Genomic DNA, 20,873 nt, shown 5'->3' on the forward strand with positions numbered 1-20,873 from the left:
TTAAGTCAAATTATCTACTTTTATAGCTATACATGTATTTTTGAACGGGATACTATCTTACTGCCAGCTAATTATAAGTGTTTCAGACATCTTTAAACCTTGGCAAGAAATATACCAGCCAAACTAATATACACATGTTCCCTTTTCCCTCATTTAGAAAAGTGTATCACAACAGGGAATTCAGTCATTCAGGTGCTCTTTATATTGAGAACAAAAGCAAAAATCCTTTGAGTAACAAACATATGATTCTACATTTGAAAGTCTGTGTAAGATTCTACGTAAGAAAAAAGAATGTTTAAATTAATTGGAAATTAATTTATTGGCTTAATGAGAAATTAATTTAAAATAAATTAATTGGAAAACCAAGGTAATTTAGCAACTTCTTATCAAAAACAATTTAACATAAATTTCTATTCCAGTAAAATAACTTTATATGGCACTAGTAGGTATTCAATTCTATTATTGCTTCTGAAATAGACCTGCCTTTAAATGCCTATTTCTTTGGACAAAACATGCTATCTAGAGAAAAAATAGAGAGGTCTGGAACCCTTATGCCTCATACATATATAATTGCTTGTTAAAGATGTAGCAAGACGTGCAGGGTTTGCTTTGCAGAAAACCCAGCTTGGCTCTTGGATACACCCAGAAGTCAATAACAGGATGAGCCTAGGAAAGATGTGGTACATTTCGATTGTAAGTGATTGGATATGGGATCCAGGTCTTGAGGATCCTGTGGGAACAGGTTACATTCCTAGCTTCTATTTTTCTGTTCCTCCTTTCTTCTGCCAGAGGTGAAGCAACCAGATAAATCAGCAATACCTATTTATTTGCAGCAAGATGGATACCTGAGTCCTTTCTATCCCCAGTTATGACTACAAAGCTCACCCATTAGTTCCTGCGATTTAACCCATGTGGAACTGGCCTTACACTGAGCAAAATGAGTAGTTGGTTGGTTGTGCACTGTGCTTATTTTTGCATCCGCAATTGCTGTGTTGAGACCCTTCTTTAAGTATGGTGTGGTTTCAGCTCGTTTACCCATTTGAGCTCTTACTCATGCTACTCTTTCATCACTTATAGTTCAGTATAAACTCAGCCTTACTAAAAGCATTATGAAATCAGACCTTTTTATAAATCTAAAAGGAAGGATTCATAGTAAATCTGCTTATGATACAACATATGAACTACAGGAACTGGAATTGGAATTAACTGATAGAGATGCTGGGCAGTCACCTGGGTGGACCTTTATTTAAGGCCTGCTTTGTTGAGGGCACAGGAGCCCCTGGAAGAAGTCCCTCTTGTGTTTGGAGACTGCTAGTGGAGCCTGTACTGTGGCTGGTTCAGTAAGGAAGGTGGAAATGGAGACAAGTACACAGGTGGACATAGAGAAGGCCTTATAGATAGTTTGATAGAGTGGGGTGATAGGCCAAATAGATCACCTTTGTCTGAGAAGTCTCTGGTTCACATAATTAAAAAGAAAAAAAGACAATCATAATTTTTTAAAAGCCTGTCTCTTCTTAAAATCTGGAAAAAGTGAATATTTTTGTTTCTCTGTATGGCTGTTTGGTATTGTATTGTAATGATATGAATTACTCTCTGGGATATTCTTAACCTAATTAGATATAACTTGTAATTTAAACTCACACTGTAGACATTCATTTTTGAGTCCCACAAAATTATTTCTTCCCCTGCTTTTTTATCTTCCCAACTCCTATCTGACAGATCAAAGCAGTTGCACAGTACCATGTAGCTTGATGATTCTCTTGATTTGAGGTTTAAATTTTACTTGTACTTAACATATATCATTCTTAACCTTTATACTTTGGGTTTATCCCAATTCTTAGCATTAAGGAAGCCATTAAATAAAATCCTCTTTCTTCAAACTTCTTCAAAGTTTGCTCTGGAATCATTACCCATCTAGAATTGCATTACTGAGAAATGTTTTTACTTGACTAAACTGTGATGTTTTGTTACACGTTGGTGCTGGGGTTCTTAATTCATCTATCATTCTGTTAACATTTACCATGGTTCTAATGTCAAAACTATGATTAGGGTTGTCCTCAAAAAGAACAACAACAACTTTAGCATGTAACAAGAACTCTGAAATCAGGAACCCATAATTTGAACATTTTAGAGAAACACATTGACTTGATGTGATTACTGTATATCTGTACTATCCCGGCATTGAAAGAGTTAACTACTTCTGTCTGACTTCCACCTATGTGTTCAAGGTGTTCATTGGCAGAAAATAAAATGTCTTATTCAACCAGTCTTTATTAAGTACCTGTTGCCAAGTATCATCCCAAGATCATACTAGAAAGCTTTGATCTAAGATTGTGGCTATGTTAGCCACTCCAAGCTTCCCTGACTTTCTGGGGCCACTTTAACATTGCTGGACATGTGTTCCACTTGGCCTTTCTGCACACTGGATCGAGTGAAGAACTGAAAGAGGTTGCTTCAGATTCCTTAATCTTGATTTTGCTGTGAAGGCAGACTATAGGGATCATCAATAAATGAAAGCGGGTGGGAGGGAAGGGAATGAAGCTTCATGAAATTACTCTTTGTCCTCCCAGATCTGATGATGATCCCTCTTGTAACTTGAACCATTTCCATCTAGCTTCTCAGGGCAGCAAGCAAGGAGCTTGTTAACATCACCAGCTGACCATGTGTCTCCTTTTCTCAACTCCATTTTCAACTTCGTGCTGAAGAAAAACGAGAACCTAGCGTGCATTCTGTGAAGAAACAGGAAGATGGTTGGGAAGTTGGATGATGCATGAAAAATAAAATAGGTGAAAAGAGGACAGAGGTGGTTAACTCACTGGTGCCGGCGTTATTTTGGTGCGTCCATTGCCGACAATGGATGTCGTTCCGGGAAAATCCCGACTCCTGGCGAGAGAGGATTAAGTGAGCTACTTTTTCTATACCTCTATACACAGGACCACTGCCTTGGCTCCTCAAGGCTTACACATTTTGACTCCTAAAGTAGACCTCAACAAGAAATATCACTTAGCACATGGCTACACACGAGCATGTCTTCACTTTACAAGCAAATATACTGGGCTACATTTTCAGCAGGGACATGTGCACATATTTCTGTTTGCAAAAGGAATTGTACATTATCCCTCATGCTGAAAATATACCCTAGAAGTCACAGGGCAAAACAGCTGGTTGTAAGTGGTGATTAATTATAACCTTGACTGGAAAATCTTCATTCCTTTGGAGCATGAGAAGAAGAGGTAAGGTTCCCATGAACTGGGCAGTTTCGGTTGCAGTTGAACACCCAGGAGCTTGTGATGGCTAGTGATTCCAGAGCCCGTCCTGTAAACACTTAGGGCTGCAGGGTAGGCATCTCTCCTTATGCTGAAGCCTAGGGAGTCACAGTTACACCCGAAATCTTAGATGACTTAGGGACAACATTCTGTACGTGAGAAGTTGGACTCTTCTTAATGACCATTCTTAGTTTTTTCATCTTTTCCTCAAGACATTGTCTTTAATTCACCAAACACATTATTTTCGTAGAAAGTTAAGCATTAAACTCTGTACAGAAAGTTTACATAAAACAGTTAACTGAAAAGTTTTGAGTCACTGCTTGGAATTTCAGCCCATAACTAATACTGCATATGAAATTTGCGATGCAACATTTCAAAATGAAATGTGCCCTGGATTTCTGTAATAAATTTCAAAATCCTTAGTAGAGATTAATATAGTCTAATATATTCTAATATATCCATAAACATCAATATTATCCTTTTCTTTAAAGTTTAAAATTGTCCCCAAAGAACACTGTATTAGGTACTGCTACCTTGAAATTTTTTTATAAATATCTCACTTGTTAAAAGGCAGACACGGCCTTAAACTTAGTAGTAGTCCTTTATTTATTATTGAATGAATACTTTCATCTAAATCAGTGTTGACCAAATCTGCCCCACTGCCTGTTTTTATAAATAAGCTTTTTTGTTAACAGAGCCATGTTTGTTCACTTAATATTGTCTGGCTGCTTTTGCGCTGCAGTGGTAGAGTTGAGTAGTTGCTTCAGAAACTAGATACCCAACAAAGCCTAAAGTATTTGCTGTCTTGTCCTTCACAGAATAAGTTTGCCAATACCTGATCCAAACGATAAAGTACAGAATTTGGCTGCTGTAATTATTCTGATTTTGAATGAAGTTATTTTGACACTTTAGTCTTTTGGGTGAGCTTTTAATTCTATTTCCCTAAAGACATAATGATCATGTTTCTAGAGCCGTGAAGTTAGTTTTTTAGAAAAATCTTGACTCTGTTTAGGAAAAGTTACTTTATTTGGATGTAAGAGTATCTGAAAAGCCGGAGAGTATATACATTATATAGAATTACTGGGCTAGAAGAGACTTAATAGAATATTGTTCTTCCCTCAGGACCATGGTCAAGTTAGTTGGAAACTTAAGTGAATTTTTGAGGATAGACAAATTGGTATAATCTAGTTTTATATGTAACCATAATGAAAAAAATACAAATTTTCCTTAAGTGTTCTTAACTTTTCTGATGTAATTTCAGACTTACAGGAAAACTGCAAGAATACTTTATGTATGTATTCTGCATGTAATACACATTTTAGTGACAAATGTAGGAAAAAAATCAGCTTTAAATTCTTCTAAACCTTTCATCCAGACTCCCCAATTTAATATTTTACTAAATTTGCAGTATGATTTTTTTCTTAAATTTTTTTAACTTTTGAAAAGTTAAGTTACAGATAAAATGCCTGCTACCCCCAGATATTTCAGTGTGTATTTCATAAAAACAAGGACATTCTCCTCTATGACTTCAGCATACGTATCAAAGTCAGCAAATTACAGTGACACAATACTATTATCTAATCAACAGATTGCATTCAAAGTTTGCCAAATTGTGCATATAGTGTCCTCTAATAGCAAAAAAAAAATATTTTTTTTTCTGTTTCAGAATCTAATCTGAAATTAAGAGTTACATTGCGTTGAATTGCTTTAATATCCTTTAATCTGGAACAGTTCCTCAGTATTTCTTTGTTTTTTATAAACCTCACATTTTAAAATACCAGCAACCTTGTTGTTAAGAGCACATACTCTCACTAGTTGGTGGCAGCTCAGCTCAGGCGCAGCTCACTGGCCCATGTGGGAATTGAACCAGCAACCTTGTTTCTCAGAGCTCGCGCTCTAACCAACTGAGCCACCCGGCCGGCCCAAAATATTTTTTAACGTTTTAGAATGTTTCTCAATTTAGGCTTGGTTGAAGTTTTGGTTGGATTCAGGTTACACATTTTGGTCAGGAATATTACAGTAGTGTTTTTCACATGATGTTGCTTTGTCCCGTTATTGGCATTGTCAGCTTCGATCACTTGGTTAAGGTGGTGTCTGTCAATGTAAAGTAACTTTTTTTCCTTTTATAATTAAAAAGTACCACATAGGAGCACCTTTGGCAATACGTAAATATTCTGTTTTTCGCAAAATTTATCCATTAGGTTCAACATCCAGTGAATTTGCCTGAATCCCTTAACTATGATGGTTGCCAGATGATGATTTTCTAATCCATCATTTCTTTTACTTCTGTGTTTTTTGGTTGGCATTATTTTGTAAGCAAGAGCTTTCCCTGCTCTTCATTTAGTTCTTTATTCATTGATTTATATCAGTTTAGACTCATGGATTTTTGTTTTATTTGAATTATCCACTAGTTCTATTATTTATTTGATGCTTATATTGTTCCTTATTTGGGCATTGAGAGAGCCTGTTAATTCCCTTCTGTGTGATTTTGAGATGTCTCCATTTTTTTAAACCAGGTATAACATTCTGTTCCAGGTTCATCTTGTACTTTCCCTTACCCACCCCTGGAATCAGCCATTTCTCTAAAAAGCTCTGGTTCCTTGTGGTGGGAAATAATTTTTAGAAACCAAGATCCCAGCTCTAGATGAAATCATTGCTACTGGGGCATTACTTGTAGGAGTTATCAGCAGACTGTAAAATATGCATACACACACACACATTTCTGTATGTATATGAATGAATGTGTTTACACATAATGTACTTGACCGCTCTCTCGTTTCTTTTGTCTTCTGTTAATCTGGGACCACACTCTTCTGAATCATTTTTCTTCTGTGGCTCTCACTGTTCCTATTCTGCCTGTCCCTTAAAAGGTAGTATTTCTTGGGCACCTGAGATTTCTTTAGTCCTACAGGTTATAGAGTTCACATCGTCTCCTCTGCCATTTTCAATTCAGGCTCTTGTCATTTCTTGCTTTTGACTGTTGCAGCAGCCTCCTGTTTGTCCTTCTTGCTCCCATTCTTCCTCCCCCCCCCCTTTATGTTATCTTTTATTACACTACAGCATTATCTTTTAAAAAACACAGATGTGACCAACAGGAATCGAGTACCGTCACAGAGACTCCCATTGCGTAAAGAGCAATGCCTTTCGTGTATGAGGAACTAAATTAGTATGAGAGGTGCTTCTGTTTATCTAACCTTCTTGCCCAACAATTCACTTACATGCTCAGTGCATGAGTCATATCAGGCTGTTCATATATATTCACCTTTCTGTGTCCTTGTATGTGCTCTTTTTGCTTAGAATATCCTTTCTTGTTTTTGTTTCTTTTTTTAATCTTTCTTTATTTAAGTTACAGTTGCAGTTCATCCTTTGTAGTGCTTTGTCCTTTTCTGTATTTTTCTATACAGTGGTAATAAACTTAACAGATTACTAAAATTACTTGCTTAGATGCTTGTTTCCATTCACTGGACCATGAGATCTTTAGGGGCGGGCCATTTCCTAATCTTTGTAGTAAGAGTTACTTTCATTTTGGTGTGTTTATAGTAATGGCTATAATAATGACACCTCTTAATAATAGTGAATGACTATGTGCCCACTACAATCTGTGCTACATTTAGTAGCCAGAGTTATCTTTTGGAAGTGCAGATTTGTTCATGTCAGTGTCTTATTTAAGACATTTAAATAATGTCTTAAATAAGTCTTAAATATCTTAAATAATGTCATGGCAGCCAGCCAGCCCCACTGCAGCCTATGCCATCACCGGCGACTCATAGCAGCCCAGCTCGAGCTGTTGTTCACCATCTTAGCTGTAGAGGGCGCAGCATCACTGGCCCTCATGTGGGATCCAAACCGGGGCCCTGCTGCTCAGAGCTGGCGTCCCAAGCCAACTCCTAACAATGCACCACTCGGCCGGCCCTGGTCCTCTTTTATTCAGCCTTACCTTGAGCCATTCTGGCTTACCAGTAGGCCTGTCCCCTAATGATCACACACACATGTAAACACGCATGCATGCATTCCTGAAAACACTGTTTTGTTTCGGTGTCTCCTCCTTTTTTCTAGGAAAGCAATTCCTATTCCTCCAAGACAGTATTCCGCCCTTTCTATATACATAACACCCTTTCCAGTCATAGCAAATAACATTCCATAATTGTATATTGTGTGAAGGCAGAGCCTGCTTCTGTCTTGGTCACTTGAATCTCCCCAGAGCATTCTGAGGCCCTATGGCACTTCATTTGAATGAAGAAGTGAAAAACGTCCATCTTTTTTTTTTATGTTACCACACTACTTCTTGAATTCGTAGTGTGTGTGTGTTTTTTTTTTTAAGATTTTTATTGGTGAATTGGGGGGATGGGAACAGTGCTGGGGAATTGGGGGAAGGGGGACAGACAAGTTGCTGTCGTTTTTTTGTTCAGTCTAGTTGTGGAGGATGTTGCTTCACTGGCCCAAGTTGGCACCATCATTGCACTCTTCCCGGGCGAGGCAGATCAGTCGCCAGCTTCTGGATGGCCGCTCACTGCGGCTGCTGGCCGCTCACGCTGGCTGCTGGCTACACATGGCAGCCCATGGTAACCCACTGCCACAGGGACTGCAGCCCACGCCGTCGCCGGCGACTCACAGCAGCCCAGCTCCAGGTTGAGCCGTTGTTCAGCATCTTAGCTGTGGAGGGCAGTGTCACTGGCCCTCATATGTGGGATCCGAACCGGGGCCCTCTGGCATCCCAAGCGAGTTCTTAACCATCGCGCCACTCGGCCGGCCCCGTAGTGTGTGTGTTTTATTTGATAGGTGGTCAGAAAATAATTTGAATGAGTGTCATGTAATCTTTACAACCTTGTGAAGTAAGTGGTGGTGTTTTTATTAGCTGTAAAATGGAAACAAAGAGGCCCATGAGGTTGCAACTTAGCATTTAAGTGACAGATAAAAATTGACTCAGGTCTTCTGATTTAAATCCTATATTCTTTCCTTTTTCTGATCCAACAAATAGTGATTTCTATATCCTTGCTAGGCAATTTATACAATTATAGTGAATACTTTCAGATTTCTCCTAATCTGCTTTTGATTTAAAAACGAATCTAAATTCATTCTGAAATCAGAGAAACTACCATTTTAGTGTTTTGTTCAAGTATCCTTTTTTTCCCTTAATGCTGCAGAGATTTCAGCTTGTGATCCATAATTGAACTTCAGGGGATTTTCAGAACCCCTGAAGTCATATGCTATGGGGTTTCCTGGGGTAAGAGTCCATAAAGATGAGCAGCTTCTCAAACAGGGATGTGCATACATACGGGCTGGGAAAGGAATGAACTATGGTCCAAAAGTATTTTCTGGATGATTTGGACAGCAGGAAGGCTCCTCTTAACTGCAGTGTCGGGCCGACCAGTAGAATATGTAACTTTAGTGAAGTCACTTGGAGGACTGTGGTGATTTTTAAGTTATAATTAGAAAAATTAGAGAGGAGGTAGTTAACTTTGAAAAGTGTAAGGAAAAATCTTAGATTTGAAAATTTGCCTAGAAAACAGAAATCTGAAATTGGAGAAACAATTATTATGACCTTGATTATTCTTCAGTAATTATTTACCAGCATAAACATTCATATTTTTCTGTACACATATTTACTACTGGGCTAGAGAGTCCTTCAAAGCAGGGATTTGTGTCCATTGTTCACCGTCTGCTGCGGTACTTTGTAAGCCCAGAACATTTTAGATATATGCTTAATAACACTGAGCATTACTATGGTATAGTCTTTGAATTAGAGTCAATGTGGGTAAGGCTAAAGAAGGAGGAGGTTGGGGGGAGCAAGTTTAAACTGAATGGCAGTGAACTAGGAGTGCTTTTTAAGATATGGCACTTGCTGAAGAGCAGCATTTAGAAGTTGACTTGGGAGTCCCCAGGTTCCTTAGTCCCTGCCTGAGACCTCCCAGTCCCCAAGTGGTAAAGACCATGATACAATCACAGTGCACAGAATTGTTTGGTACTTTGTCTAGGGTTTCCTCTGAGGCATGTTATCTTTTTTCTTTTTCTTTAATTTTAAAACAGGCTATTCCTACACATGGCATAAAATTTTAAAGACTTACAGAAAAATATTTCACTCTTACCTCTGCCCCATGTCCTGCTTCCTGGAGGCAACCAATACAATCAGTTTCTTGTGTAACCTTTCAGAGATAATTTGTTCATATTATGTGTATATGTTTTGCAGCACTAAGTTAGGTCCTTGCCTTTATTTATTTTTCCTTGCTTTTTAATATATTGTAAAGATTGTTTCAGTTTATAAAGGATATATTTTTCATAGGTGGATAGTATTTTATTGTATAGATATGCCATAATCAGTCTCCTGTTAATAATATTGGGTTGTTGGAAGAGTCGTGATGCATTTTTTGTTTTTTTGTTTTTTTAAAGATTTTTTTTGGGAATTGTGAGAGGGAAACAGTTTTAGGGAATTGGGGAGGGGAACCAGCCAAGTTGTTGTTCTTCAGTCTTCGTTGTGGAGGGCACCAGTCGCCATCTGGCTGCCTGTCGGCAGCTCATGGCCTTTAAGCTCAAGGTGCTGTGTTCAATCTTAGTTGCGGGTGGGTGTAGCCACCATCCTATGCAGGAGTCGAACCAGCAGCCTTGTTGTTAAGAGCGCATGCTCTATCCACTGAGCCATCCGGGCGTCAGCTCAGCTCAAGGTGCCAATTTCAGTCTTAGTTGCGGGTGGGCGTAGCCCACCATGGAACAGGCAATCTTGTTGTTACACCAGCTGAGCCATCCTGTCATCTGTTGGCAGCTCAGCGACAGCACAGCTCAGGCACAGCATCACTGGCCCATGTGGGAATCGAATTGGCAGCCCTGTGCTGAGAGCTCGCGCTCTTAAGCCAACTGTTAATCAACTGGGCCACTTGGCTGGCCCATGACGCATTTTTGCAATGAAAAACATAGAAAAAATATATCATGACTTTTCTGACAACCCAGTATTAATCAGTCCCCTGTTTTGAACATTTAGGTTGATTCCTTTCTTTGACTTAGCAGCAAGTAACTTTTATGTGAGTCATTTCAAACACATTCACATATGTAGGGATATACATGTTGAATAAATTACTAAAAATTGTGTTTCTGAGTCTTAATCTGTGATTTTTGATTTTGATAGATATTGCCAAGTTGCTCTTCACGGTTGTACCAAGTTGATGCTCATCAGCAGTGTGTATGCATAAGAGTGCCCATTTCACTATATCTTGGTCAACACTACTTTACCTTGGTCAGACGTATAGGCAAAAATGGAATATTGTTGTAGTTTTAATTTGCATTTCTAGTGTATGTGAAGGAATATCTTTACATTTGTATTTCCTATTTTAAGAACTGTGTCCATATTCTTTGCCCATTTTTCTGAGTGGCTGAAAACTGAAACTGAATCTCATTACCTTTCTTTTCTTGGGAGCCCAGCTATCTGAAGTTAGAAGAGTATCTCTTCAGGGACTTAGAAAGAATGAATAAAGCTATTCCACTCCCCCTCTTCCCTCTCTCTCCCTTTCTCTGCCCGTCATGTATGTGATTTTATGAAACCTCCAGATATGTATATTACCTTGTTAGGTTTTGTTTGTTTGTTTTTTTGTTTTTCCCCCCAATCAAATCTCAGGACCTGCATGACCTAAGGGAGATCCCCCTACTTCCACCATTTGTAATAAATACAGTTTATGAGATAAAAACATAGACTCTTCTGCTTTCTTACAGGGACAGGATGATAGGAGTTAAACAATTCTTCCTTCTGTTAAAGGAAGCTAAATCCTGGTCCTAGAACAATTACCACTGAAAGTACCGTATTTCCCCATGTATAAGACACACCTTTTTTTGAAAAATGTGGGGTCTAAAAACTGGGTGCATCTTATACAGTGGTTGTAAGTTTTTTTTTACTTGCATGTCCCGCTTTTTCGCGCTTGTTGTCTTTGCGCTCATTGTTTCCCACTTGTTACCGGTATATTACGGTAGGTTATGTTTTGCCACGTTCTGCCCAGAAATGGCTCAGAAGAGATTTTCATACAGTGCTGAATTCAAGTTATTGTGATCCAGTTTGCAAAAGTGAATGGAAATCGTGCTGCTGAACATAAGTTTGGTCCTCCTCCAACTAAGAAAACAATCCAAGACTGGCTATGGGAAGAAGAAACCCTACTGAAAACGCCACAGCAGAAGGCCATGAGAGGCAAGTCAGCAAAATGGCCAGATTTAGAGAGGGAATTGAAGATATGGATTGTAAAGCAAAGGGCAATTGGAATTCCTGTGTCCACAAAGATGGGTTCAGCATGAGGCAAGAAGAATTGCTGATGAAAAAGTAGTTACTGATCTCAAAGGAGGACACAATTGGTGCTTCCGGTTTATGAAACAAAATGGACTAAGCATGCATACACGCACCAGACTTGCCCAAAAGATGCCTGAAAGGTATGAGCAGAAGGTCCTTGAATCTCATCGTTTTGTCATTCAGTGTCGGAAGACATCAGTTTGAGTTCAGACAGATTGCAAATATGGACAAAGTCCCCCTTCAATTTGATGTCCCAAGTAACAGAACTGTTGCTAAGAAGGGGGTGAAAACTGTAACTGTGAAGACAAGTGGACATGAAAAGAGCCATTATACAGTTGTTCTAGCTTGTTGTGCTGACGGAACCAAGCTGCCTCCTATGTTGATTTTCAAACACAAAACAATGCCAAAAGAAGACATTCCTCGAGGAGTGATTGTCCACGTTCATGACAAGGGTTGGATGGATCAGGATGGGATGATCTGGTTTGAGAAAGTTTGGAACAGGAGACCAGGTGGGCTCTTACGCAGACCTGCCCTGTTGGTGCTTGATTACTTCAGGGCACACATAACAAAAAAACACAAAGAAGATTGCTGCAGAGCAAAAAACAAAACTTGCCATCTTACCTGGAGGCTTGACGTCCCAGCTCCAAACACTTGATGTCAGCATTAACAAACCCTTCAAAGCTGCCATGATAGACAAATGGAACCAATGGATGAAGTCTTCTGGGGACAATTTGACACCAGCAGGAAGAGTGAAGAAACCAACTATAGGAGAAGTTTGTACCTGGGTGAAAAGATCCTGGGATAATATCAAGATTGAGATCGTTGTCAAGTCATTTAAGAAGTGTGGCATTTCAAATGCCATAGATGGAACTGAGGATGAGGCAGTATATGAAGACAGTGATTCGTCATTAGACACAGATGAGGACAAGCTAATGGTTGGGAGTTTTGACAGTGATGAAGAGTTGTATGAATTTTATGATGAATAAAACGAGTTCAATAACTTTAATACATTTTTTTCAAATTTCAGGCCCCAAAATTAAGGTGCATCTTATACATGGGAGCGTCTTATACATGGGGAGATACAGCATTTCACAGAATTTATGCTGAGGGAAAGGAGCTAGGGTACAACGGTGTTTGCCCAGTATTTTTTTTTTCTGTGAGCTATTCATCATTTATTCTTTATTAAGAAATAGCCTATCCAAAAGGAATGATGTGGGTGTGTTCAAACCAGGTTGCTTCTACTTCTTCATTGTAGTTAATCTTTCCATCATCCTCTATTCCTCTTAACACATTCGGGGCACAACATATTATCTTCTAGGTCTGGGTATGGGAAAGTGCAGGCCGGTAACAGGAAGAGAGAGATCATCTTTTTAGGTGTGTCAGGCACCCATGGCTGACCTGCATAGAACAGCAGACGAACCCAACCTTGTGTGTCTGCCAAGAGAGGTCTGCCATGGACCACACACCACCTGACACCAGAGGTTTGCAGCAGAAAGTTCTCAGCAGAAACAGGAATGGGACATGAATTCACAGCCTTAGGTTGAATGGCTCTTGCAGCAAGTCTTGCCCATGCTGCCAACATGGATTCCTGAGCTGAAGTTATCACCTCAACTCTATTGGTCATATCCTCTCTCTCACTAATCTTACAACTTTTCTTACTCCTTGCTCTCTTGGTCACCATCTTGCATTTCTTTGAACTTGATTGCAGTGTGTCCTCTTGGTTTTCTTCAGAGTAAGCATGATCCTTTAGCCTCAGATAAAGGTCTATTTTCTTGCCATCGGTACTCAGATTAAATTGTTGGCACCAGTTCCGCAAAGTGTCCCAACGCACTTTATTCATTGAAGGCAAAATGGTTGGCAAGGGGAGGATTGGTTTTGGACAAGCTTTGAACTGTTCACACATTTGAGGAAGATAAACTTTATCATCTGTCCTAGGAGTCCCCAGGTTTGCTTCCGAGATTGAAGAAATGCTTGGTTCCATTTGATGTTCTTCATTAGGTTGCTCATTAACTGGAACCAATGTGAGAATCACACTTCCTTCATCTAATTCATCCTCAAAGAAATCCTTTTTGCAGCTATCAAAATTTGAGCTTGCCATTCCCAGGAGCACACACTCAGAGGACAGCAAAGCCAGTACCTGCCCAGTATGTTTTTTAATTGAACCTTGGAGTTGTGTAGAGCCTTAGATACTGGAGTTCTGTGTTGAATGTTCATTTTTCAATTTATTGTTAACTGAGAGAATGGATTTTTAATCTTTATGCTAGTGTATAAAATTATGAGTAAGGTCCATGACAGAGTTGTATGTTTACCCAGGGGTGTGCTTGTATTTCTCTAGATCAAGGCAATTTTTTTCTGTAAAATGCCAGATAGTAAATATTAAAATTTAAAATATGACTGTGAGGTATTAGTCTCCTCCTCCCTTCTTTTACCCCACCTTTTTCTTTCTTCTTTCCCTTCATTGCCTTCCTTCCTTCTTCCCCCTCCCTTTAAGAAGAGAACCAGGCAGCAGGTAGAATTTGCAGTGCAGTTTGCTAACTCTTGTACCAGTCTGTCGAGTTGTGAACCAGGTTCTGTAACAGTCTGATATTACCCAAAGATACATGCTTTAATATCCTGAGCCTAGATGACCAACAGAACTGGTATAACTATGTATTTTCTAAGATGATTTTCTATAAGCTATATGGTATTCAGTGGGAACCAGATGAGCTTCAATTTTTTATTTTTTATTTTATTTTATTTTTTTAGCTGAGCCATCCTGCCACCTGTTGGCAACTCAGCTGGGCCAGGAATCGAACCGGCCGACCCTGTTGCTCAGAGTTCGCACTCTTGAGTGAGCTCTTAATCAACTGAGCTTTAGCTGGCCCTGAGCTTCAATTTTTTCATCATTTTGTTTCTCTAAGTTCTTAGCTCTCATTTTAAATTTCCAGTGTTCAGTAAATTCAGATAAATATTTGATATGTTTGCTTCTAATCCTTAAACTTCCCAAATGCTTGAAAATCCTGGAAATGGGGTGGGGTTTTTGAAATCTTTTTCAAATACATTCATTTACCTTGGAAAAGCTTATCCTTCACATGTAACTAAATACACATACACACATTCATTTATGCATACACACATATATACAATATATGGTATTCTCAGTATCTTGATTTTCACAGTTTCAAAATTGCTTAGGGAAACAAAAGTTGTGACAAAAAAACATTAATTGATGAACTGAACACTTCAAAAATTCTGATTTAAATCTCCCTGCTCAGTTAACATTAGCATCTATCCTTGTCTAATGGATTATTTTCTTTCTCAACCAAAAAGTCTCACTGTTAAAAATTGGGCAATACACTACAAATACAGTGCATATCTATTACCAACAAAAATAGATTGATTTTGTGAAGTCAGTGAAAATGATATTGAAGAAGTTGGAAAGGAAATATACAAGGATAGTAGCGTGCTAGAAGCATTTCCAGAGAGTAACGAAAGGTTTCTGAGAGACTCTTGGGAAAAGAATGTTGCATCATGTTACCAGTCAATTATTTGGAAAAACTACACCAAAAAAATTGTAGTAAGTTATTGAATTTGTTGATACAGAATCTGTGAATAATGAGGATAAATGGAATAAAAAATATGGGGCTTTTTGTGTCTGGCTTCTTTTACTTAGCGTAATGATTTCAGGGTTCATCCATGTTGTAGCATGTATCCATTTTATAGCTGTACAATATTCCCTTATGTGGGTATACCCCATTTTGTTATCCATTCATCAGTTGCTGGACATTTGTATTGTTTCTACTTTAGGACTATTGGGAATAATGTTACTATGAGTATTCACGTAAAAGTTTTTGTATGAATACCTGTTTTTATTTCTCTTGGATATATACCTAGGAGCAGAATTTTGGATCACTGTATTTAACTTTTTGAGGAACTACTAGACTCTTTTCCATAGTAGCTACATCATTTTACATTCCCATCAGCAATGTTTGAGGTCTCCAGTTTTTCAACATCCTCACCAACAGTTATTTTATTTTTTTTATAGTAGCCATCCTGACAAGTGTTTTTGTTTTGCACCTTTTTTTATTGTGGTAAGATACACATAACATAATATTTACCATCTTAACCGTTTTTTTGGGGGTTTTTTAAAAGATTTTTTATTGGGGAGTTGGGGGGATGGGAACAGTGGTGGGGAATTGGGGGAAGGGGAACAGACAAGTTGCTGTTGTTTTGTTCTTCAGTCTAGTTGTGGAGGACGTTGCTTCACTGGCCCAAGTTGGCACCATCATTGCGCTCTTCCCAAGTGAGGCAGATCAGTCACCAGCTTCTGGACGGCCACTCACTGCGGCTGCTGGCTACATACGGTAGCCCATGGCAACCCACTGCCACAGAGGCTGCAGCCTACGCCGTGGCCGGCGACTCATGGCAGCCCAGCTCCAGGTTGAGCTGTTGTTCAGCATCTTAGCTGTAGAGGGCAGTGTCACTGGCCCTCATATGTGGGATCCGAACCGGGGCCTCTGGTATCCCAAGTCAGTTCTTAACCATCGCGCCACTCGGCTGGCCCTTAACCGTTTTTAAATATAGTTTAGTGGTATTAAATCCATTCACTTTGTTGTGCAACCATTATCATTCATTCCCCAAACTCTTTTCATCTTGTAAACTGAAACTCTGTACCTATTATGTCCATTAAACAACTTCCCATTCTCCCCTCTCCCTAGCCCCCAGCAACCATTATACTTTCTGTCTTTATGATTTTGACTAAGTACCTCATATGTAGGTGGAATCATACAGTATTAGTAGTCTTTTGTGACTGGTTTCTTTCACTTAGCATAATGTCCTCAAAGTTCATCCATGTTGTAGTATATTGCAGAATTTCCTTTTTGAAGGCCAAATGTTCTGTTATATGTATATTCCACATTTTGTTTACCCACTTATCAGTCGATGGACACTTGGGTTGCTTCCACATTTTAGCTATTGTGAATAATGCTGTTATGAACATGGCTGTACAAATATATCTTTGAGACCCTGCTTTCTATTCTTTTGGGTATATACCCAGAAGCGGAATTACTGGGTCATATGGTAATTCTATTTTTAACTTTCTGAGGAATCATCATACTGTTTTTCACATGTACCATTTTATATTGCCACTAACAGGGCACAAAGGTTTCAATTTCTCCACGTCTTTCTCTCATGGTTTTGATTTGCATTTCCCTAATGATACGAGGTGTGCCAATTAAGTTCATGAACTCATCCTAGAAAAAGCGCTATGTACCTCATTGCTGAATAATCACTACAGTCACCTTTGGAGTACTCCCCTTGGGAAGCTATGCACAGACCCCAGTGCCTAGTCTACCCTTCAAAGCAATTTTGGAACTCTTTTTCTGGAATGGCCATCAAAGCTGTCATTGTATTACCCTTGATGCCCTGAATGTCATCAAAATGTCTTCCTTTCAATATTTCGTTTATTTTTGGGTAAAGAAAGAAGTCACTGGGGGCCAGATCAGGTGAGTAGGAAGGGTGTTCCAATACAGTTATCTGTTTACTGGCTAAAAACTCCCTCACAGACAGTGCCATGTGAGCTGGTGCATTGTCGTGATGCAAGAGCTCCTTCAGGACTGTTTTTGTACATACCTTTCTCATACACACCTTTCTCTAGATTTTCAGTGAAGATTTCCTAACTGCTTCTCTATCGATGTTTACTTGGTCTGCTATGCTTCTCACAGTCAGCCGATGATTTTGACGCACAATTTGATGAATTTTGCAATGTTTTCATCAGTTCTGCTCATTACTGGCCACCCTGAACTCTCTTCATCAGTGACACATTCTCTCCCCTCAGAAAAACGTTTAATCCATTTGTACACTGCTGTTTTCTTCATGGCATTATCCCCATAAACTTGGACTAACATGTTCCTGATTTCACTTCCACTCTTGCCAAGTTTAACAAGAAATTTAATGTTTGTTCACTACTCTAATTCAAGCTCAGACATTTCTCGCGACAGCATACAAAAATATGCATCAGCAATAATGAACACCACTCAGCAAGATACCGCCATACGTACGTCGATACAAACAAAGCTGTGAGACACTGATTGACCAAGGTTATAAAACCTTACCGATGGGCCTGCCAAGTGGCTCAGTTGGTTAAGAGCGCAAGCTCTGAGCAACAGGGTCACTGGTTCGATTCACACATGGGCCAGTGACCTGCGCCCGAGCTGAGCTGCACCCAAGCTGAGCTGCTAACAGGTGGCAGGATGGTTCAGCTGGTGAGAGCATGTGCTCCTAACAACAAGGTTGTCGGTTCGACTCCCACACGGATTGGTGGGCTATGCCCACCCGCAAGCAACTAAGACTGAACGCAGCATCTTGAGCTGAGCGGCTGTGAGCTGCCGACGGGCTGCCGGATGGCAACTGGAGTTGGAGCTGAGCTAGCTGTGCCCTCTACAACTAAGATTGAAGGACAGCAACTTGACTGTTCCCCTTCCCCAATTCCCCAATAAAATCTTAAACAAACAAAAAAAACCCTTACCGAGCTGTTTGTACAGTGCTGCCAGTGTAAGTGCACAGTGGCAAGTTCACAAACATAATTGTCAGACCTTGTAATGATGTACATCTTTTCATGTGTTTATTGGCCATCAGTATATCTTTGGAGAAATGTTTATTCAGACCCTGTGCATTTTTTATTATACTTTTTTTTTCTTACTTTTATTAGCATTTATTTGATGCTGAATTTACTCCCAGGCCATAAGTTTTGTTTGTTCTAGGAGATCTTTTTCTTCTGTGCAACCTCCTCTTCTGATTTAGGAACAATTTGTTTTTTCTGTTAGGATCATCTCTGTGGCAGGGAGAGCTCATACATCGGTAAATCAGCCTGTGAGCTCTGTAAGCTCTGCACCACATCTTGGGAACTTTGTTCACTGGCTATGTTCAATGACCAGAGAGTCTACATCTAAACCCTTAAGTTCAGCATTAGTCTCTGCATTTTTAAGCTTGCACAGTAAAACTTCTGCACTCTTTTTGGGCCACCAGCTCTGCATTCCAACCCCACTGTTTGGCCTGGGCACACCTCCCAACTCCACCATTATAATGACGGAATGGCACACATTGCTTTTGTAACGTGACATCCTCTAGATCTTGGTAGCTTTTCGGATATGCGTACGTACCCTTGATGACCTGGGCAGTTTCACGAGTGTTTTTTAAATGAACAGGAAGATTTGAACCTTTGGATTTCCATGATTTTGTGGGGTTCTCTGGGTCAAGCGAATAGTGAACCTTTTTCAGAGGCCACTTATGGGAAGAACCCTTTGCCCACTTTTCAACTGGGTTTTCTTTTTTTTGTTGTAAGAATTGTTCATATATTTGGATATCATACATATGATTTGTAAATACCTTTGCCCATTCTTTGAGTGTCTTTTCACTTTCATAATGATGTCCTTGAAGCACCAAGTTTTTAATTTTGATGAAGTCCATCTTATCTATATTTTTCTTTTGTTATGTGTGTTTTTGTTGCCTGTATCATATCTAGGAATTCATTGCAAAACCTAAGGTTATGAAGATTTACCTCTATGTTTTTTACCAAGAGTTTTAGGTTGTAGCTTTTACATTAGGTCTTTGATTCATTTTGAATTTTTGTATATGGTGTGAGGTCAGAATCAAACTTCATTCTTTCACATTTGGCTATCCAGTTGTCCCAGCACCACTTGTTGAGAGGACTTTTTTTCCCCAATTGAATGATCTTGGCACCCTTGTTGAAGATCATTTGGCCATGGATGTGTGGGTTTATTTCTGGACTCTCAGGTCTGTTCCACTGGTTTATACTTCTATCCTTATGCCAGTACCACACTGTTTGATTACTGTAGCTTTGTATTAAGTTTTGAAATTGAGAATTATGAAGTGGGAATGTTGGCAAGTGTTTATTAAGAAATAGAAAGTATACTGTATGAATCAAGTATAAAGACTTTCCACCTTTTAAAATTTTATTTTCTTTAAAATCAGCATATTTTTCTCTATGTACTTTCTCTCTTGGCAATCTCCTATGGTACCACAATGTAAGTTATCGTATAAGATTTTCCCAAATTGTGGATCTCTTGTCTTAGCCTGTTTCCTGAGTTTCAGATCTCTATTTTCAGCTTTCTGTTGGCTCTCTTCTCCACTTACCCATCAGACTCAAGTCATAATCTTTTTCTCTTACTAGCTGGTTCTTCATGTTCTGATGTACATTTCAATTGATAGCTTATTATTTTCTCAGTAACCCATATTCAAAACATTCACCCTTTTTTTAATGTAAAAAAATTGTTACTACTAATTATAATAATCACTCTAAAAATGCTTTTTCCGGATTACTAAACTCTTCTGTTAGGGAAAGTATTGTTGGAAGACAATTTTTTTCAAAATTATGACAGGTTTGAATGACATCCTTGGATCTTTTACAGGTGTTATTTTAAATAGCCACCACTTGATGGTTATTTGCATAAAAGAGATTAAATACATGATCTTTATTGCATATCCAGTTGTTGAATTTATATACATACATGTATCAATATGTGCCTGTATCATTTTATAGATGCTGGATAATTAATTTACATTAACTTTACAAAATTTTCCTATCACTCTCTCAGGAATTGGTAGGTCTTTTGTAAGTACCTAGTATGATACAGTGTACACTGTAGACAGTTTATGAGATGTGTGACAAAGAATTGAGAATCTTGAATCTTACGCTCTCCATAGTCTTGGTCTTCAGCATTCTTTTCTGGTAGATAAAATTATGAGACCTTGTGGATCTGAAAAATACCTTTATTCTATTCATGCTTGCTTGGCAGATCATATAATTATCATTCCAAAGTAAATTTTCTTTTAAAATGTTCAAGATATCACTGCATCATTTTCTAGCTTACAGTTTTGCTGTTGAAGTCTGATGCCATTTCAGTTCCTTTGTTGTGGTGGGTGCTGTGAGTCCTCTCCATCTGGTGACTCATATCTTTCTGTTTTAAAAAACTTTCTTGTATTTTTTTGTTTGGTTGGTGTTTTTTGTTTGTTTGTTTTTTTTGGTAATTCCTCCTCGGTGCCCTCCCTCCTTGCTTTCTGGCATACCTCATATACTCTTCTAGCACTTATCCTAATTTTATTTTATTTATTATTATTATTATTATTATTTTTAATCACAAGTTGCCAAAATAACTTTATTCTTTCTTTTCAACATCCTGTTCTGCAGCTTCCTTGGCCCTTTTTGCCCGGATGCCAAAGAGCCGGGCATTGGCACGGGCCATGCGAAGGCTGGCAAATGCTTTGAAGTTCTTCTCATCCTCTGTGATGACCCTGGCTTTCTCCTTCTTGTAGACATTCCGTATGGGCATGACTGGTCCTGACAGCTG

General features: G+C 38.9%; 2 protein-coding genes across 4 annotated transcripts in view; one reads left to right on the plus strand and one right to left on the minus strand.

Moving 5' to 3' along the window:
* SETD2 (SET domain containing 2, histone lysine methyltransferase) overlaps positions 1-20,873 on the plus strand; it is a 119,048-nt gene that overhangs the window by 68,572 nt on the left and 29,603 nt on the right. The window lies entirely within an intron of this gene.
* Positions 12,540-13,928, minus strand: LOC109376644 (developmental pluripotency-associated protein 2-like). The gene has a single exon (XM_019632713.1). It carries the CDS (start codon positions 13,622-13,624, stop codon positions 12,794-12,796), a length of 831 nt encoding a protein of 276 aa, XP_019488258.1. The 5' UTR covers positions 13,625-13,928; the 3' UTR covers positions 12,540-12,793.

This window comes from Hipposideros armiger, unplaced genomic scaffold (assembly GCF_001890085.2).
Source record: "Hipposideros armiger isolate ML-2016 unplaced genomic scaffold, ASM189008v1 scaffold_18, whole genome shotgun sequence".
NCBI classification, from domain to species: Eukaryota; Metazoa; Chordata; class Mammalia; order Chiroptera; family Hipposideridae; genus Hipposideros; species Hipposideros armiger.

Coding starts and splice junctions, on each gene's coding strand:
- LOC109376644 (XM_019632713.1), bottom strand. CDS start 13,624: ATGGCAAGCTCAAATTTTGATAGCTGCAAAAAGGATTTCTTTGAGGAT.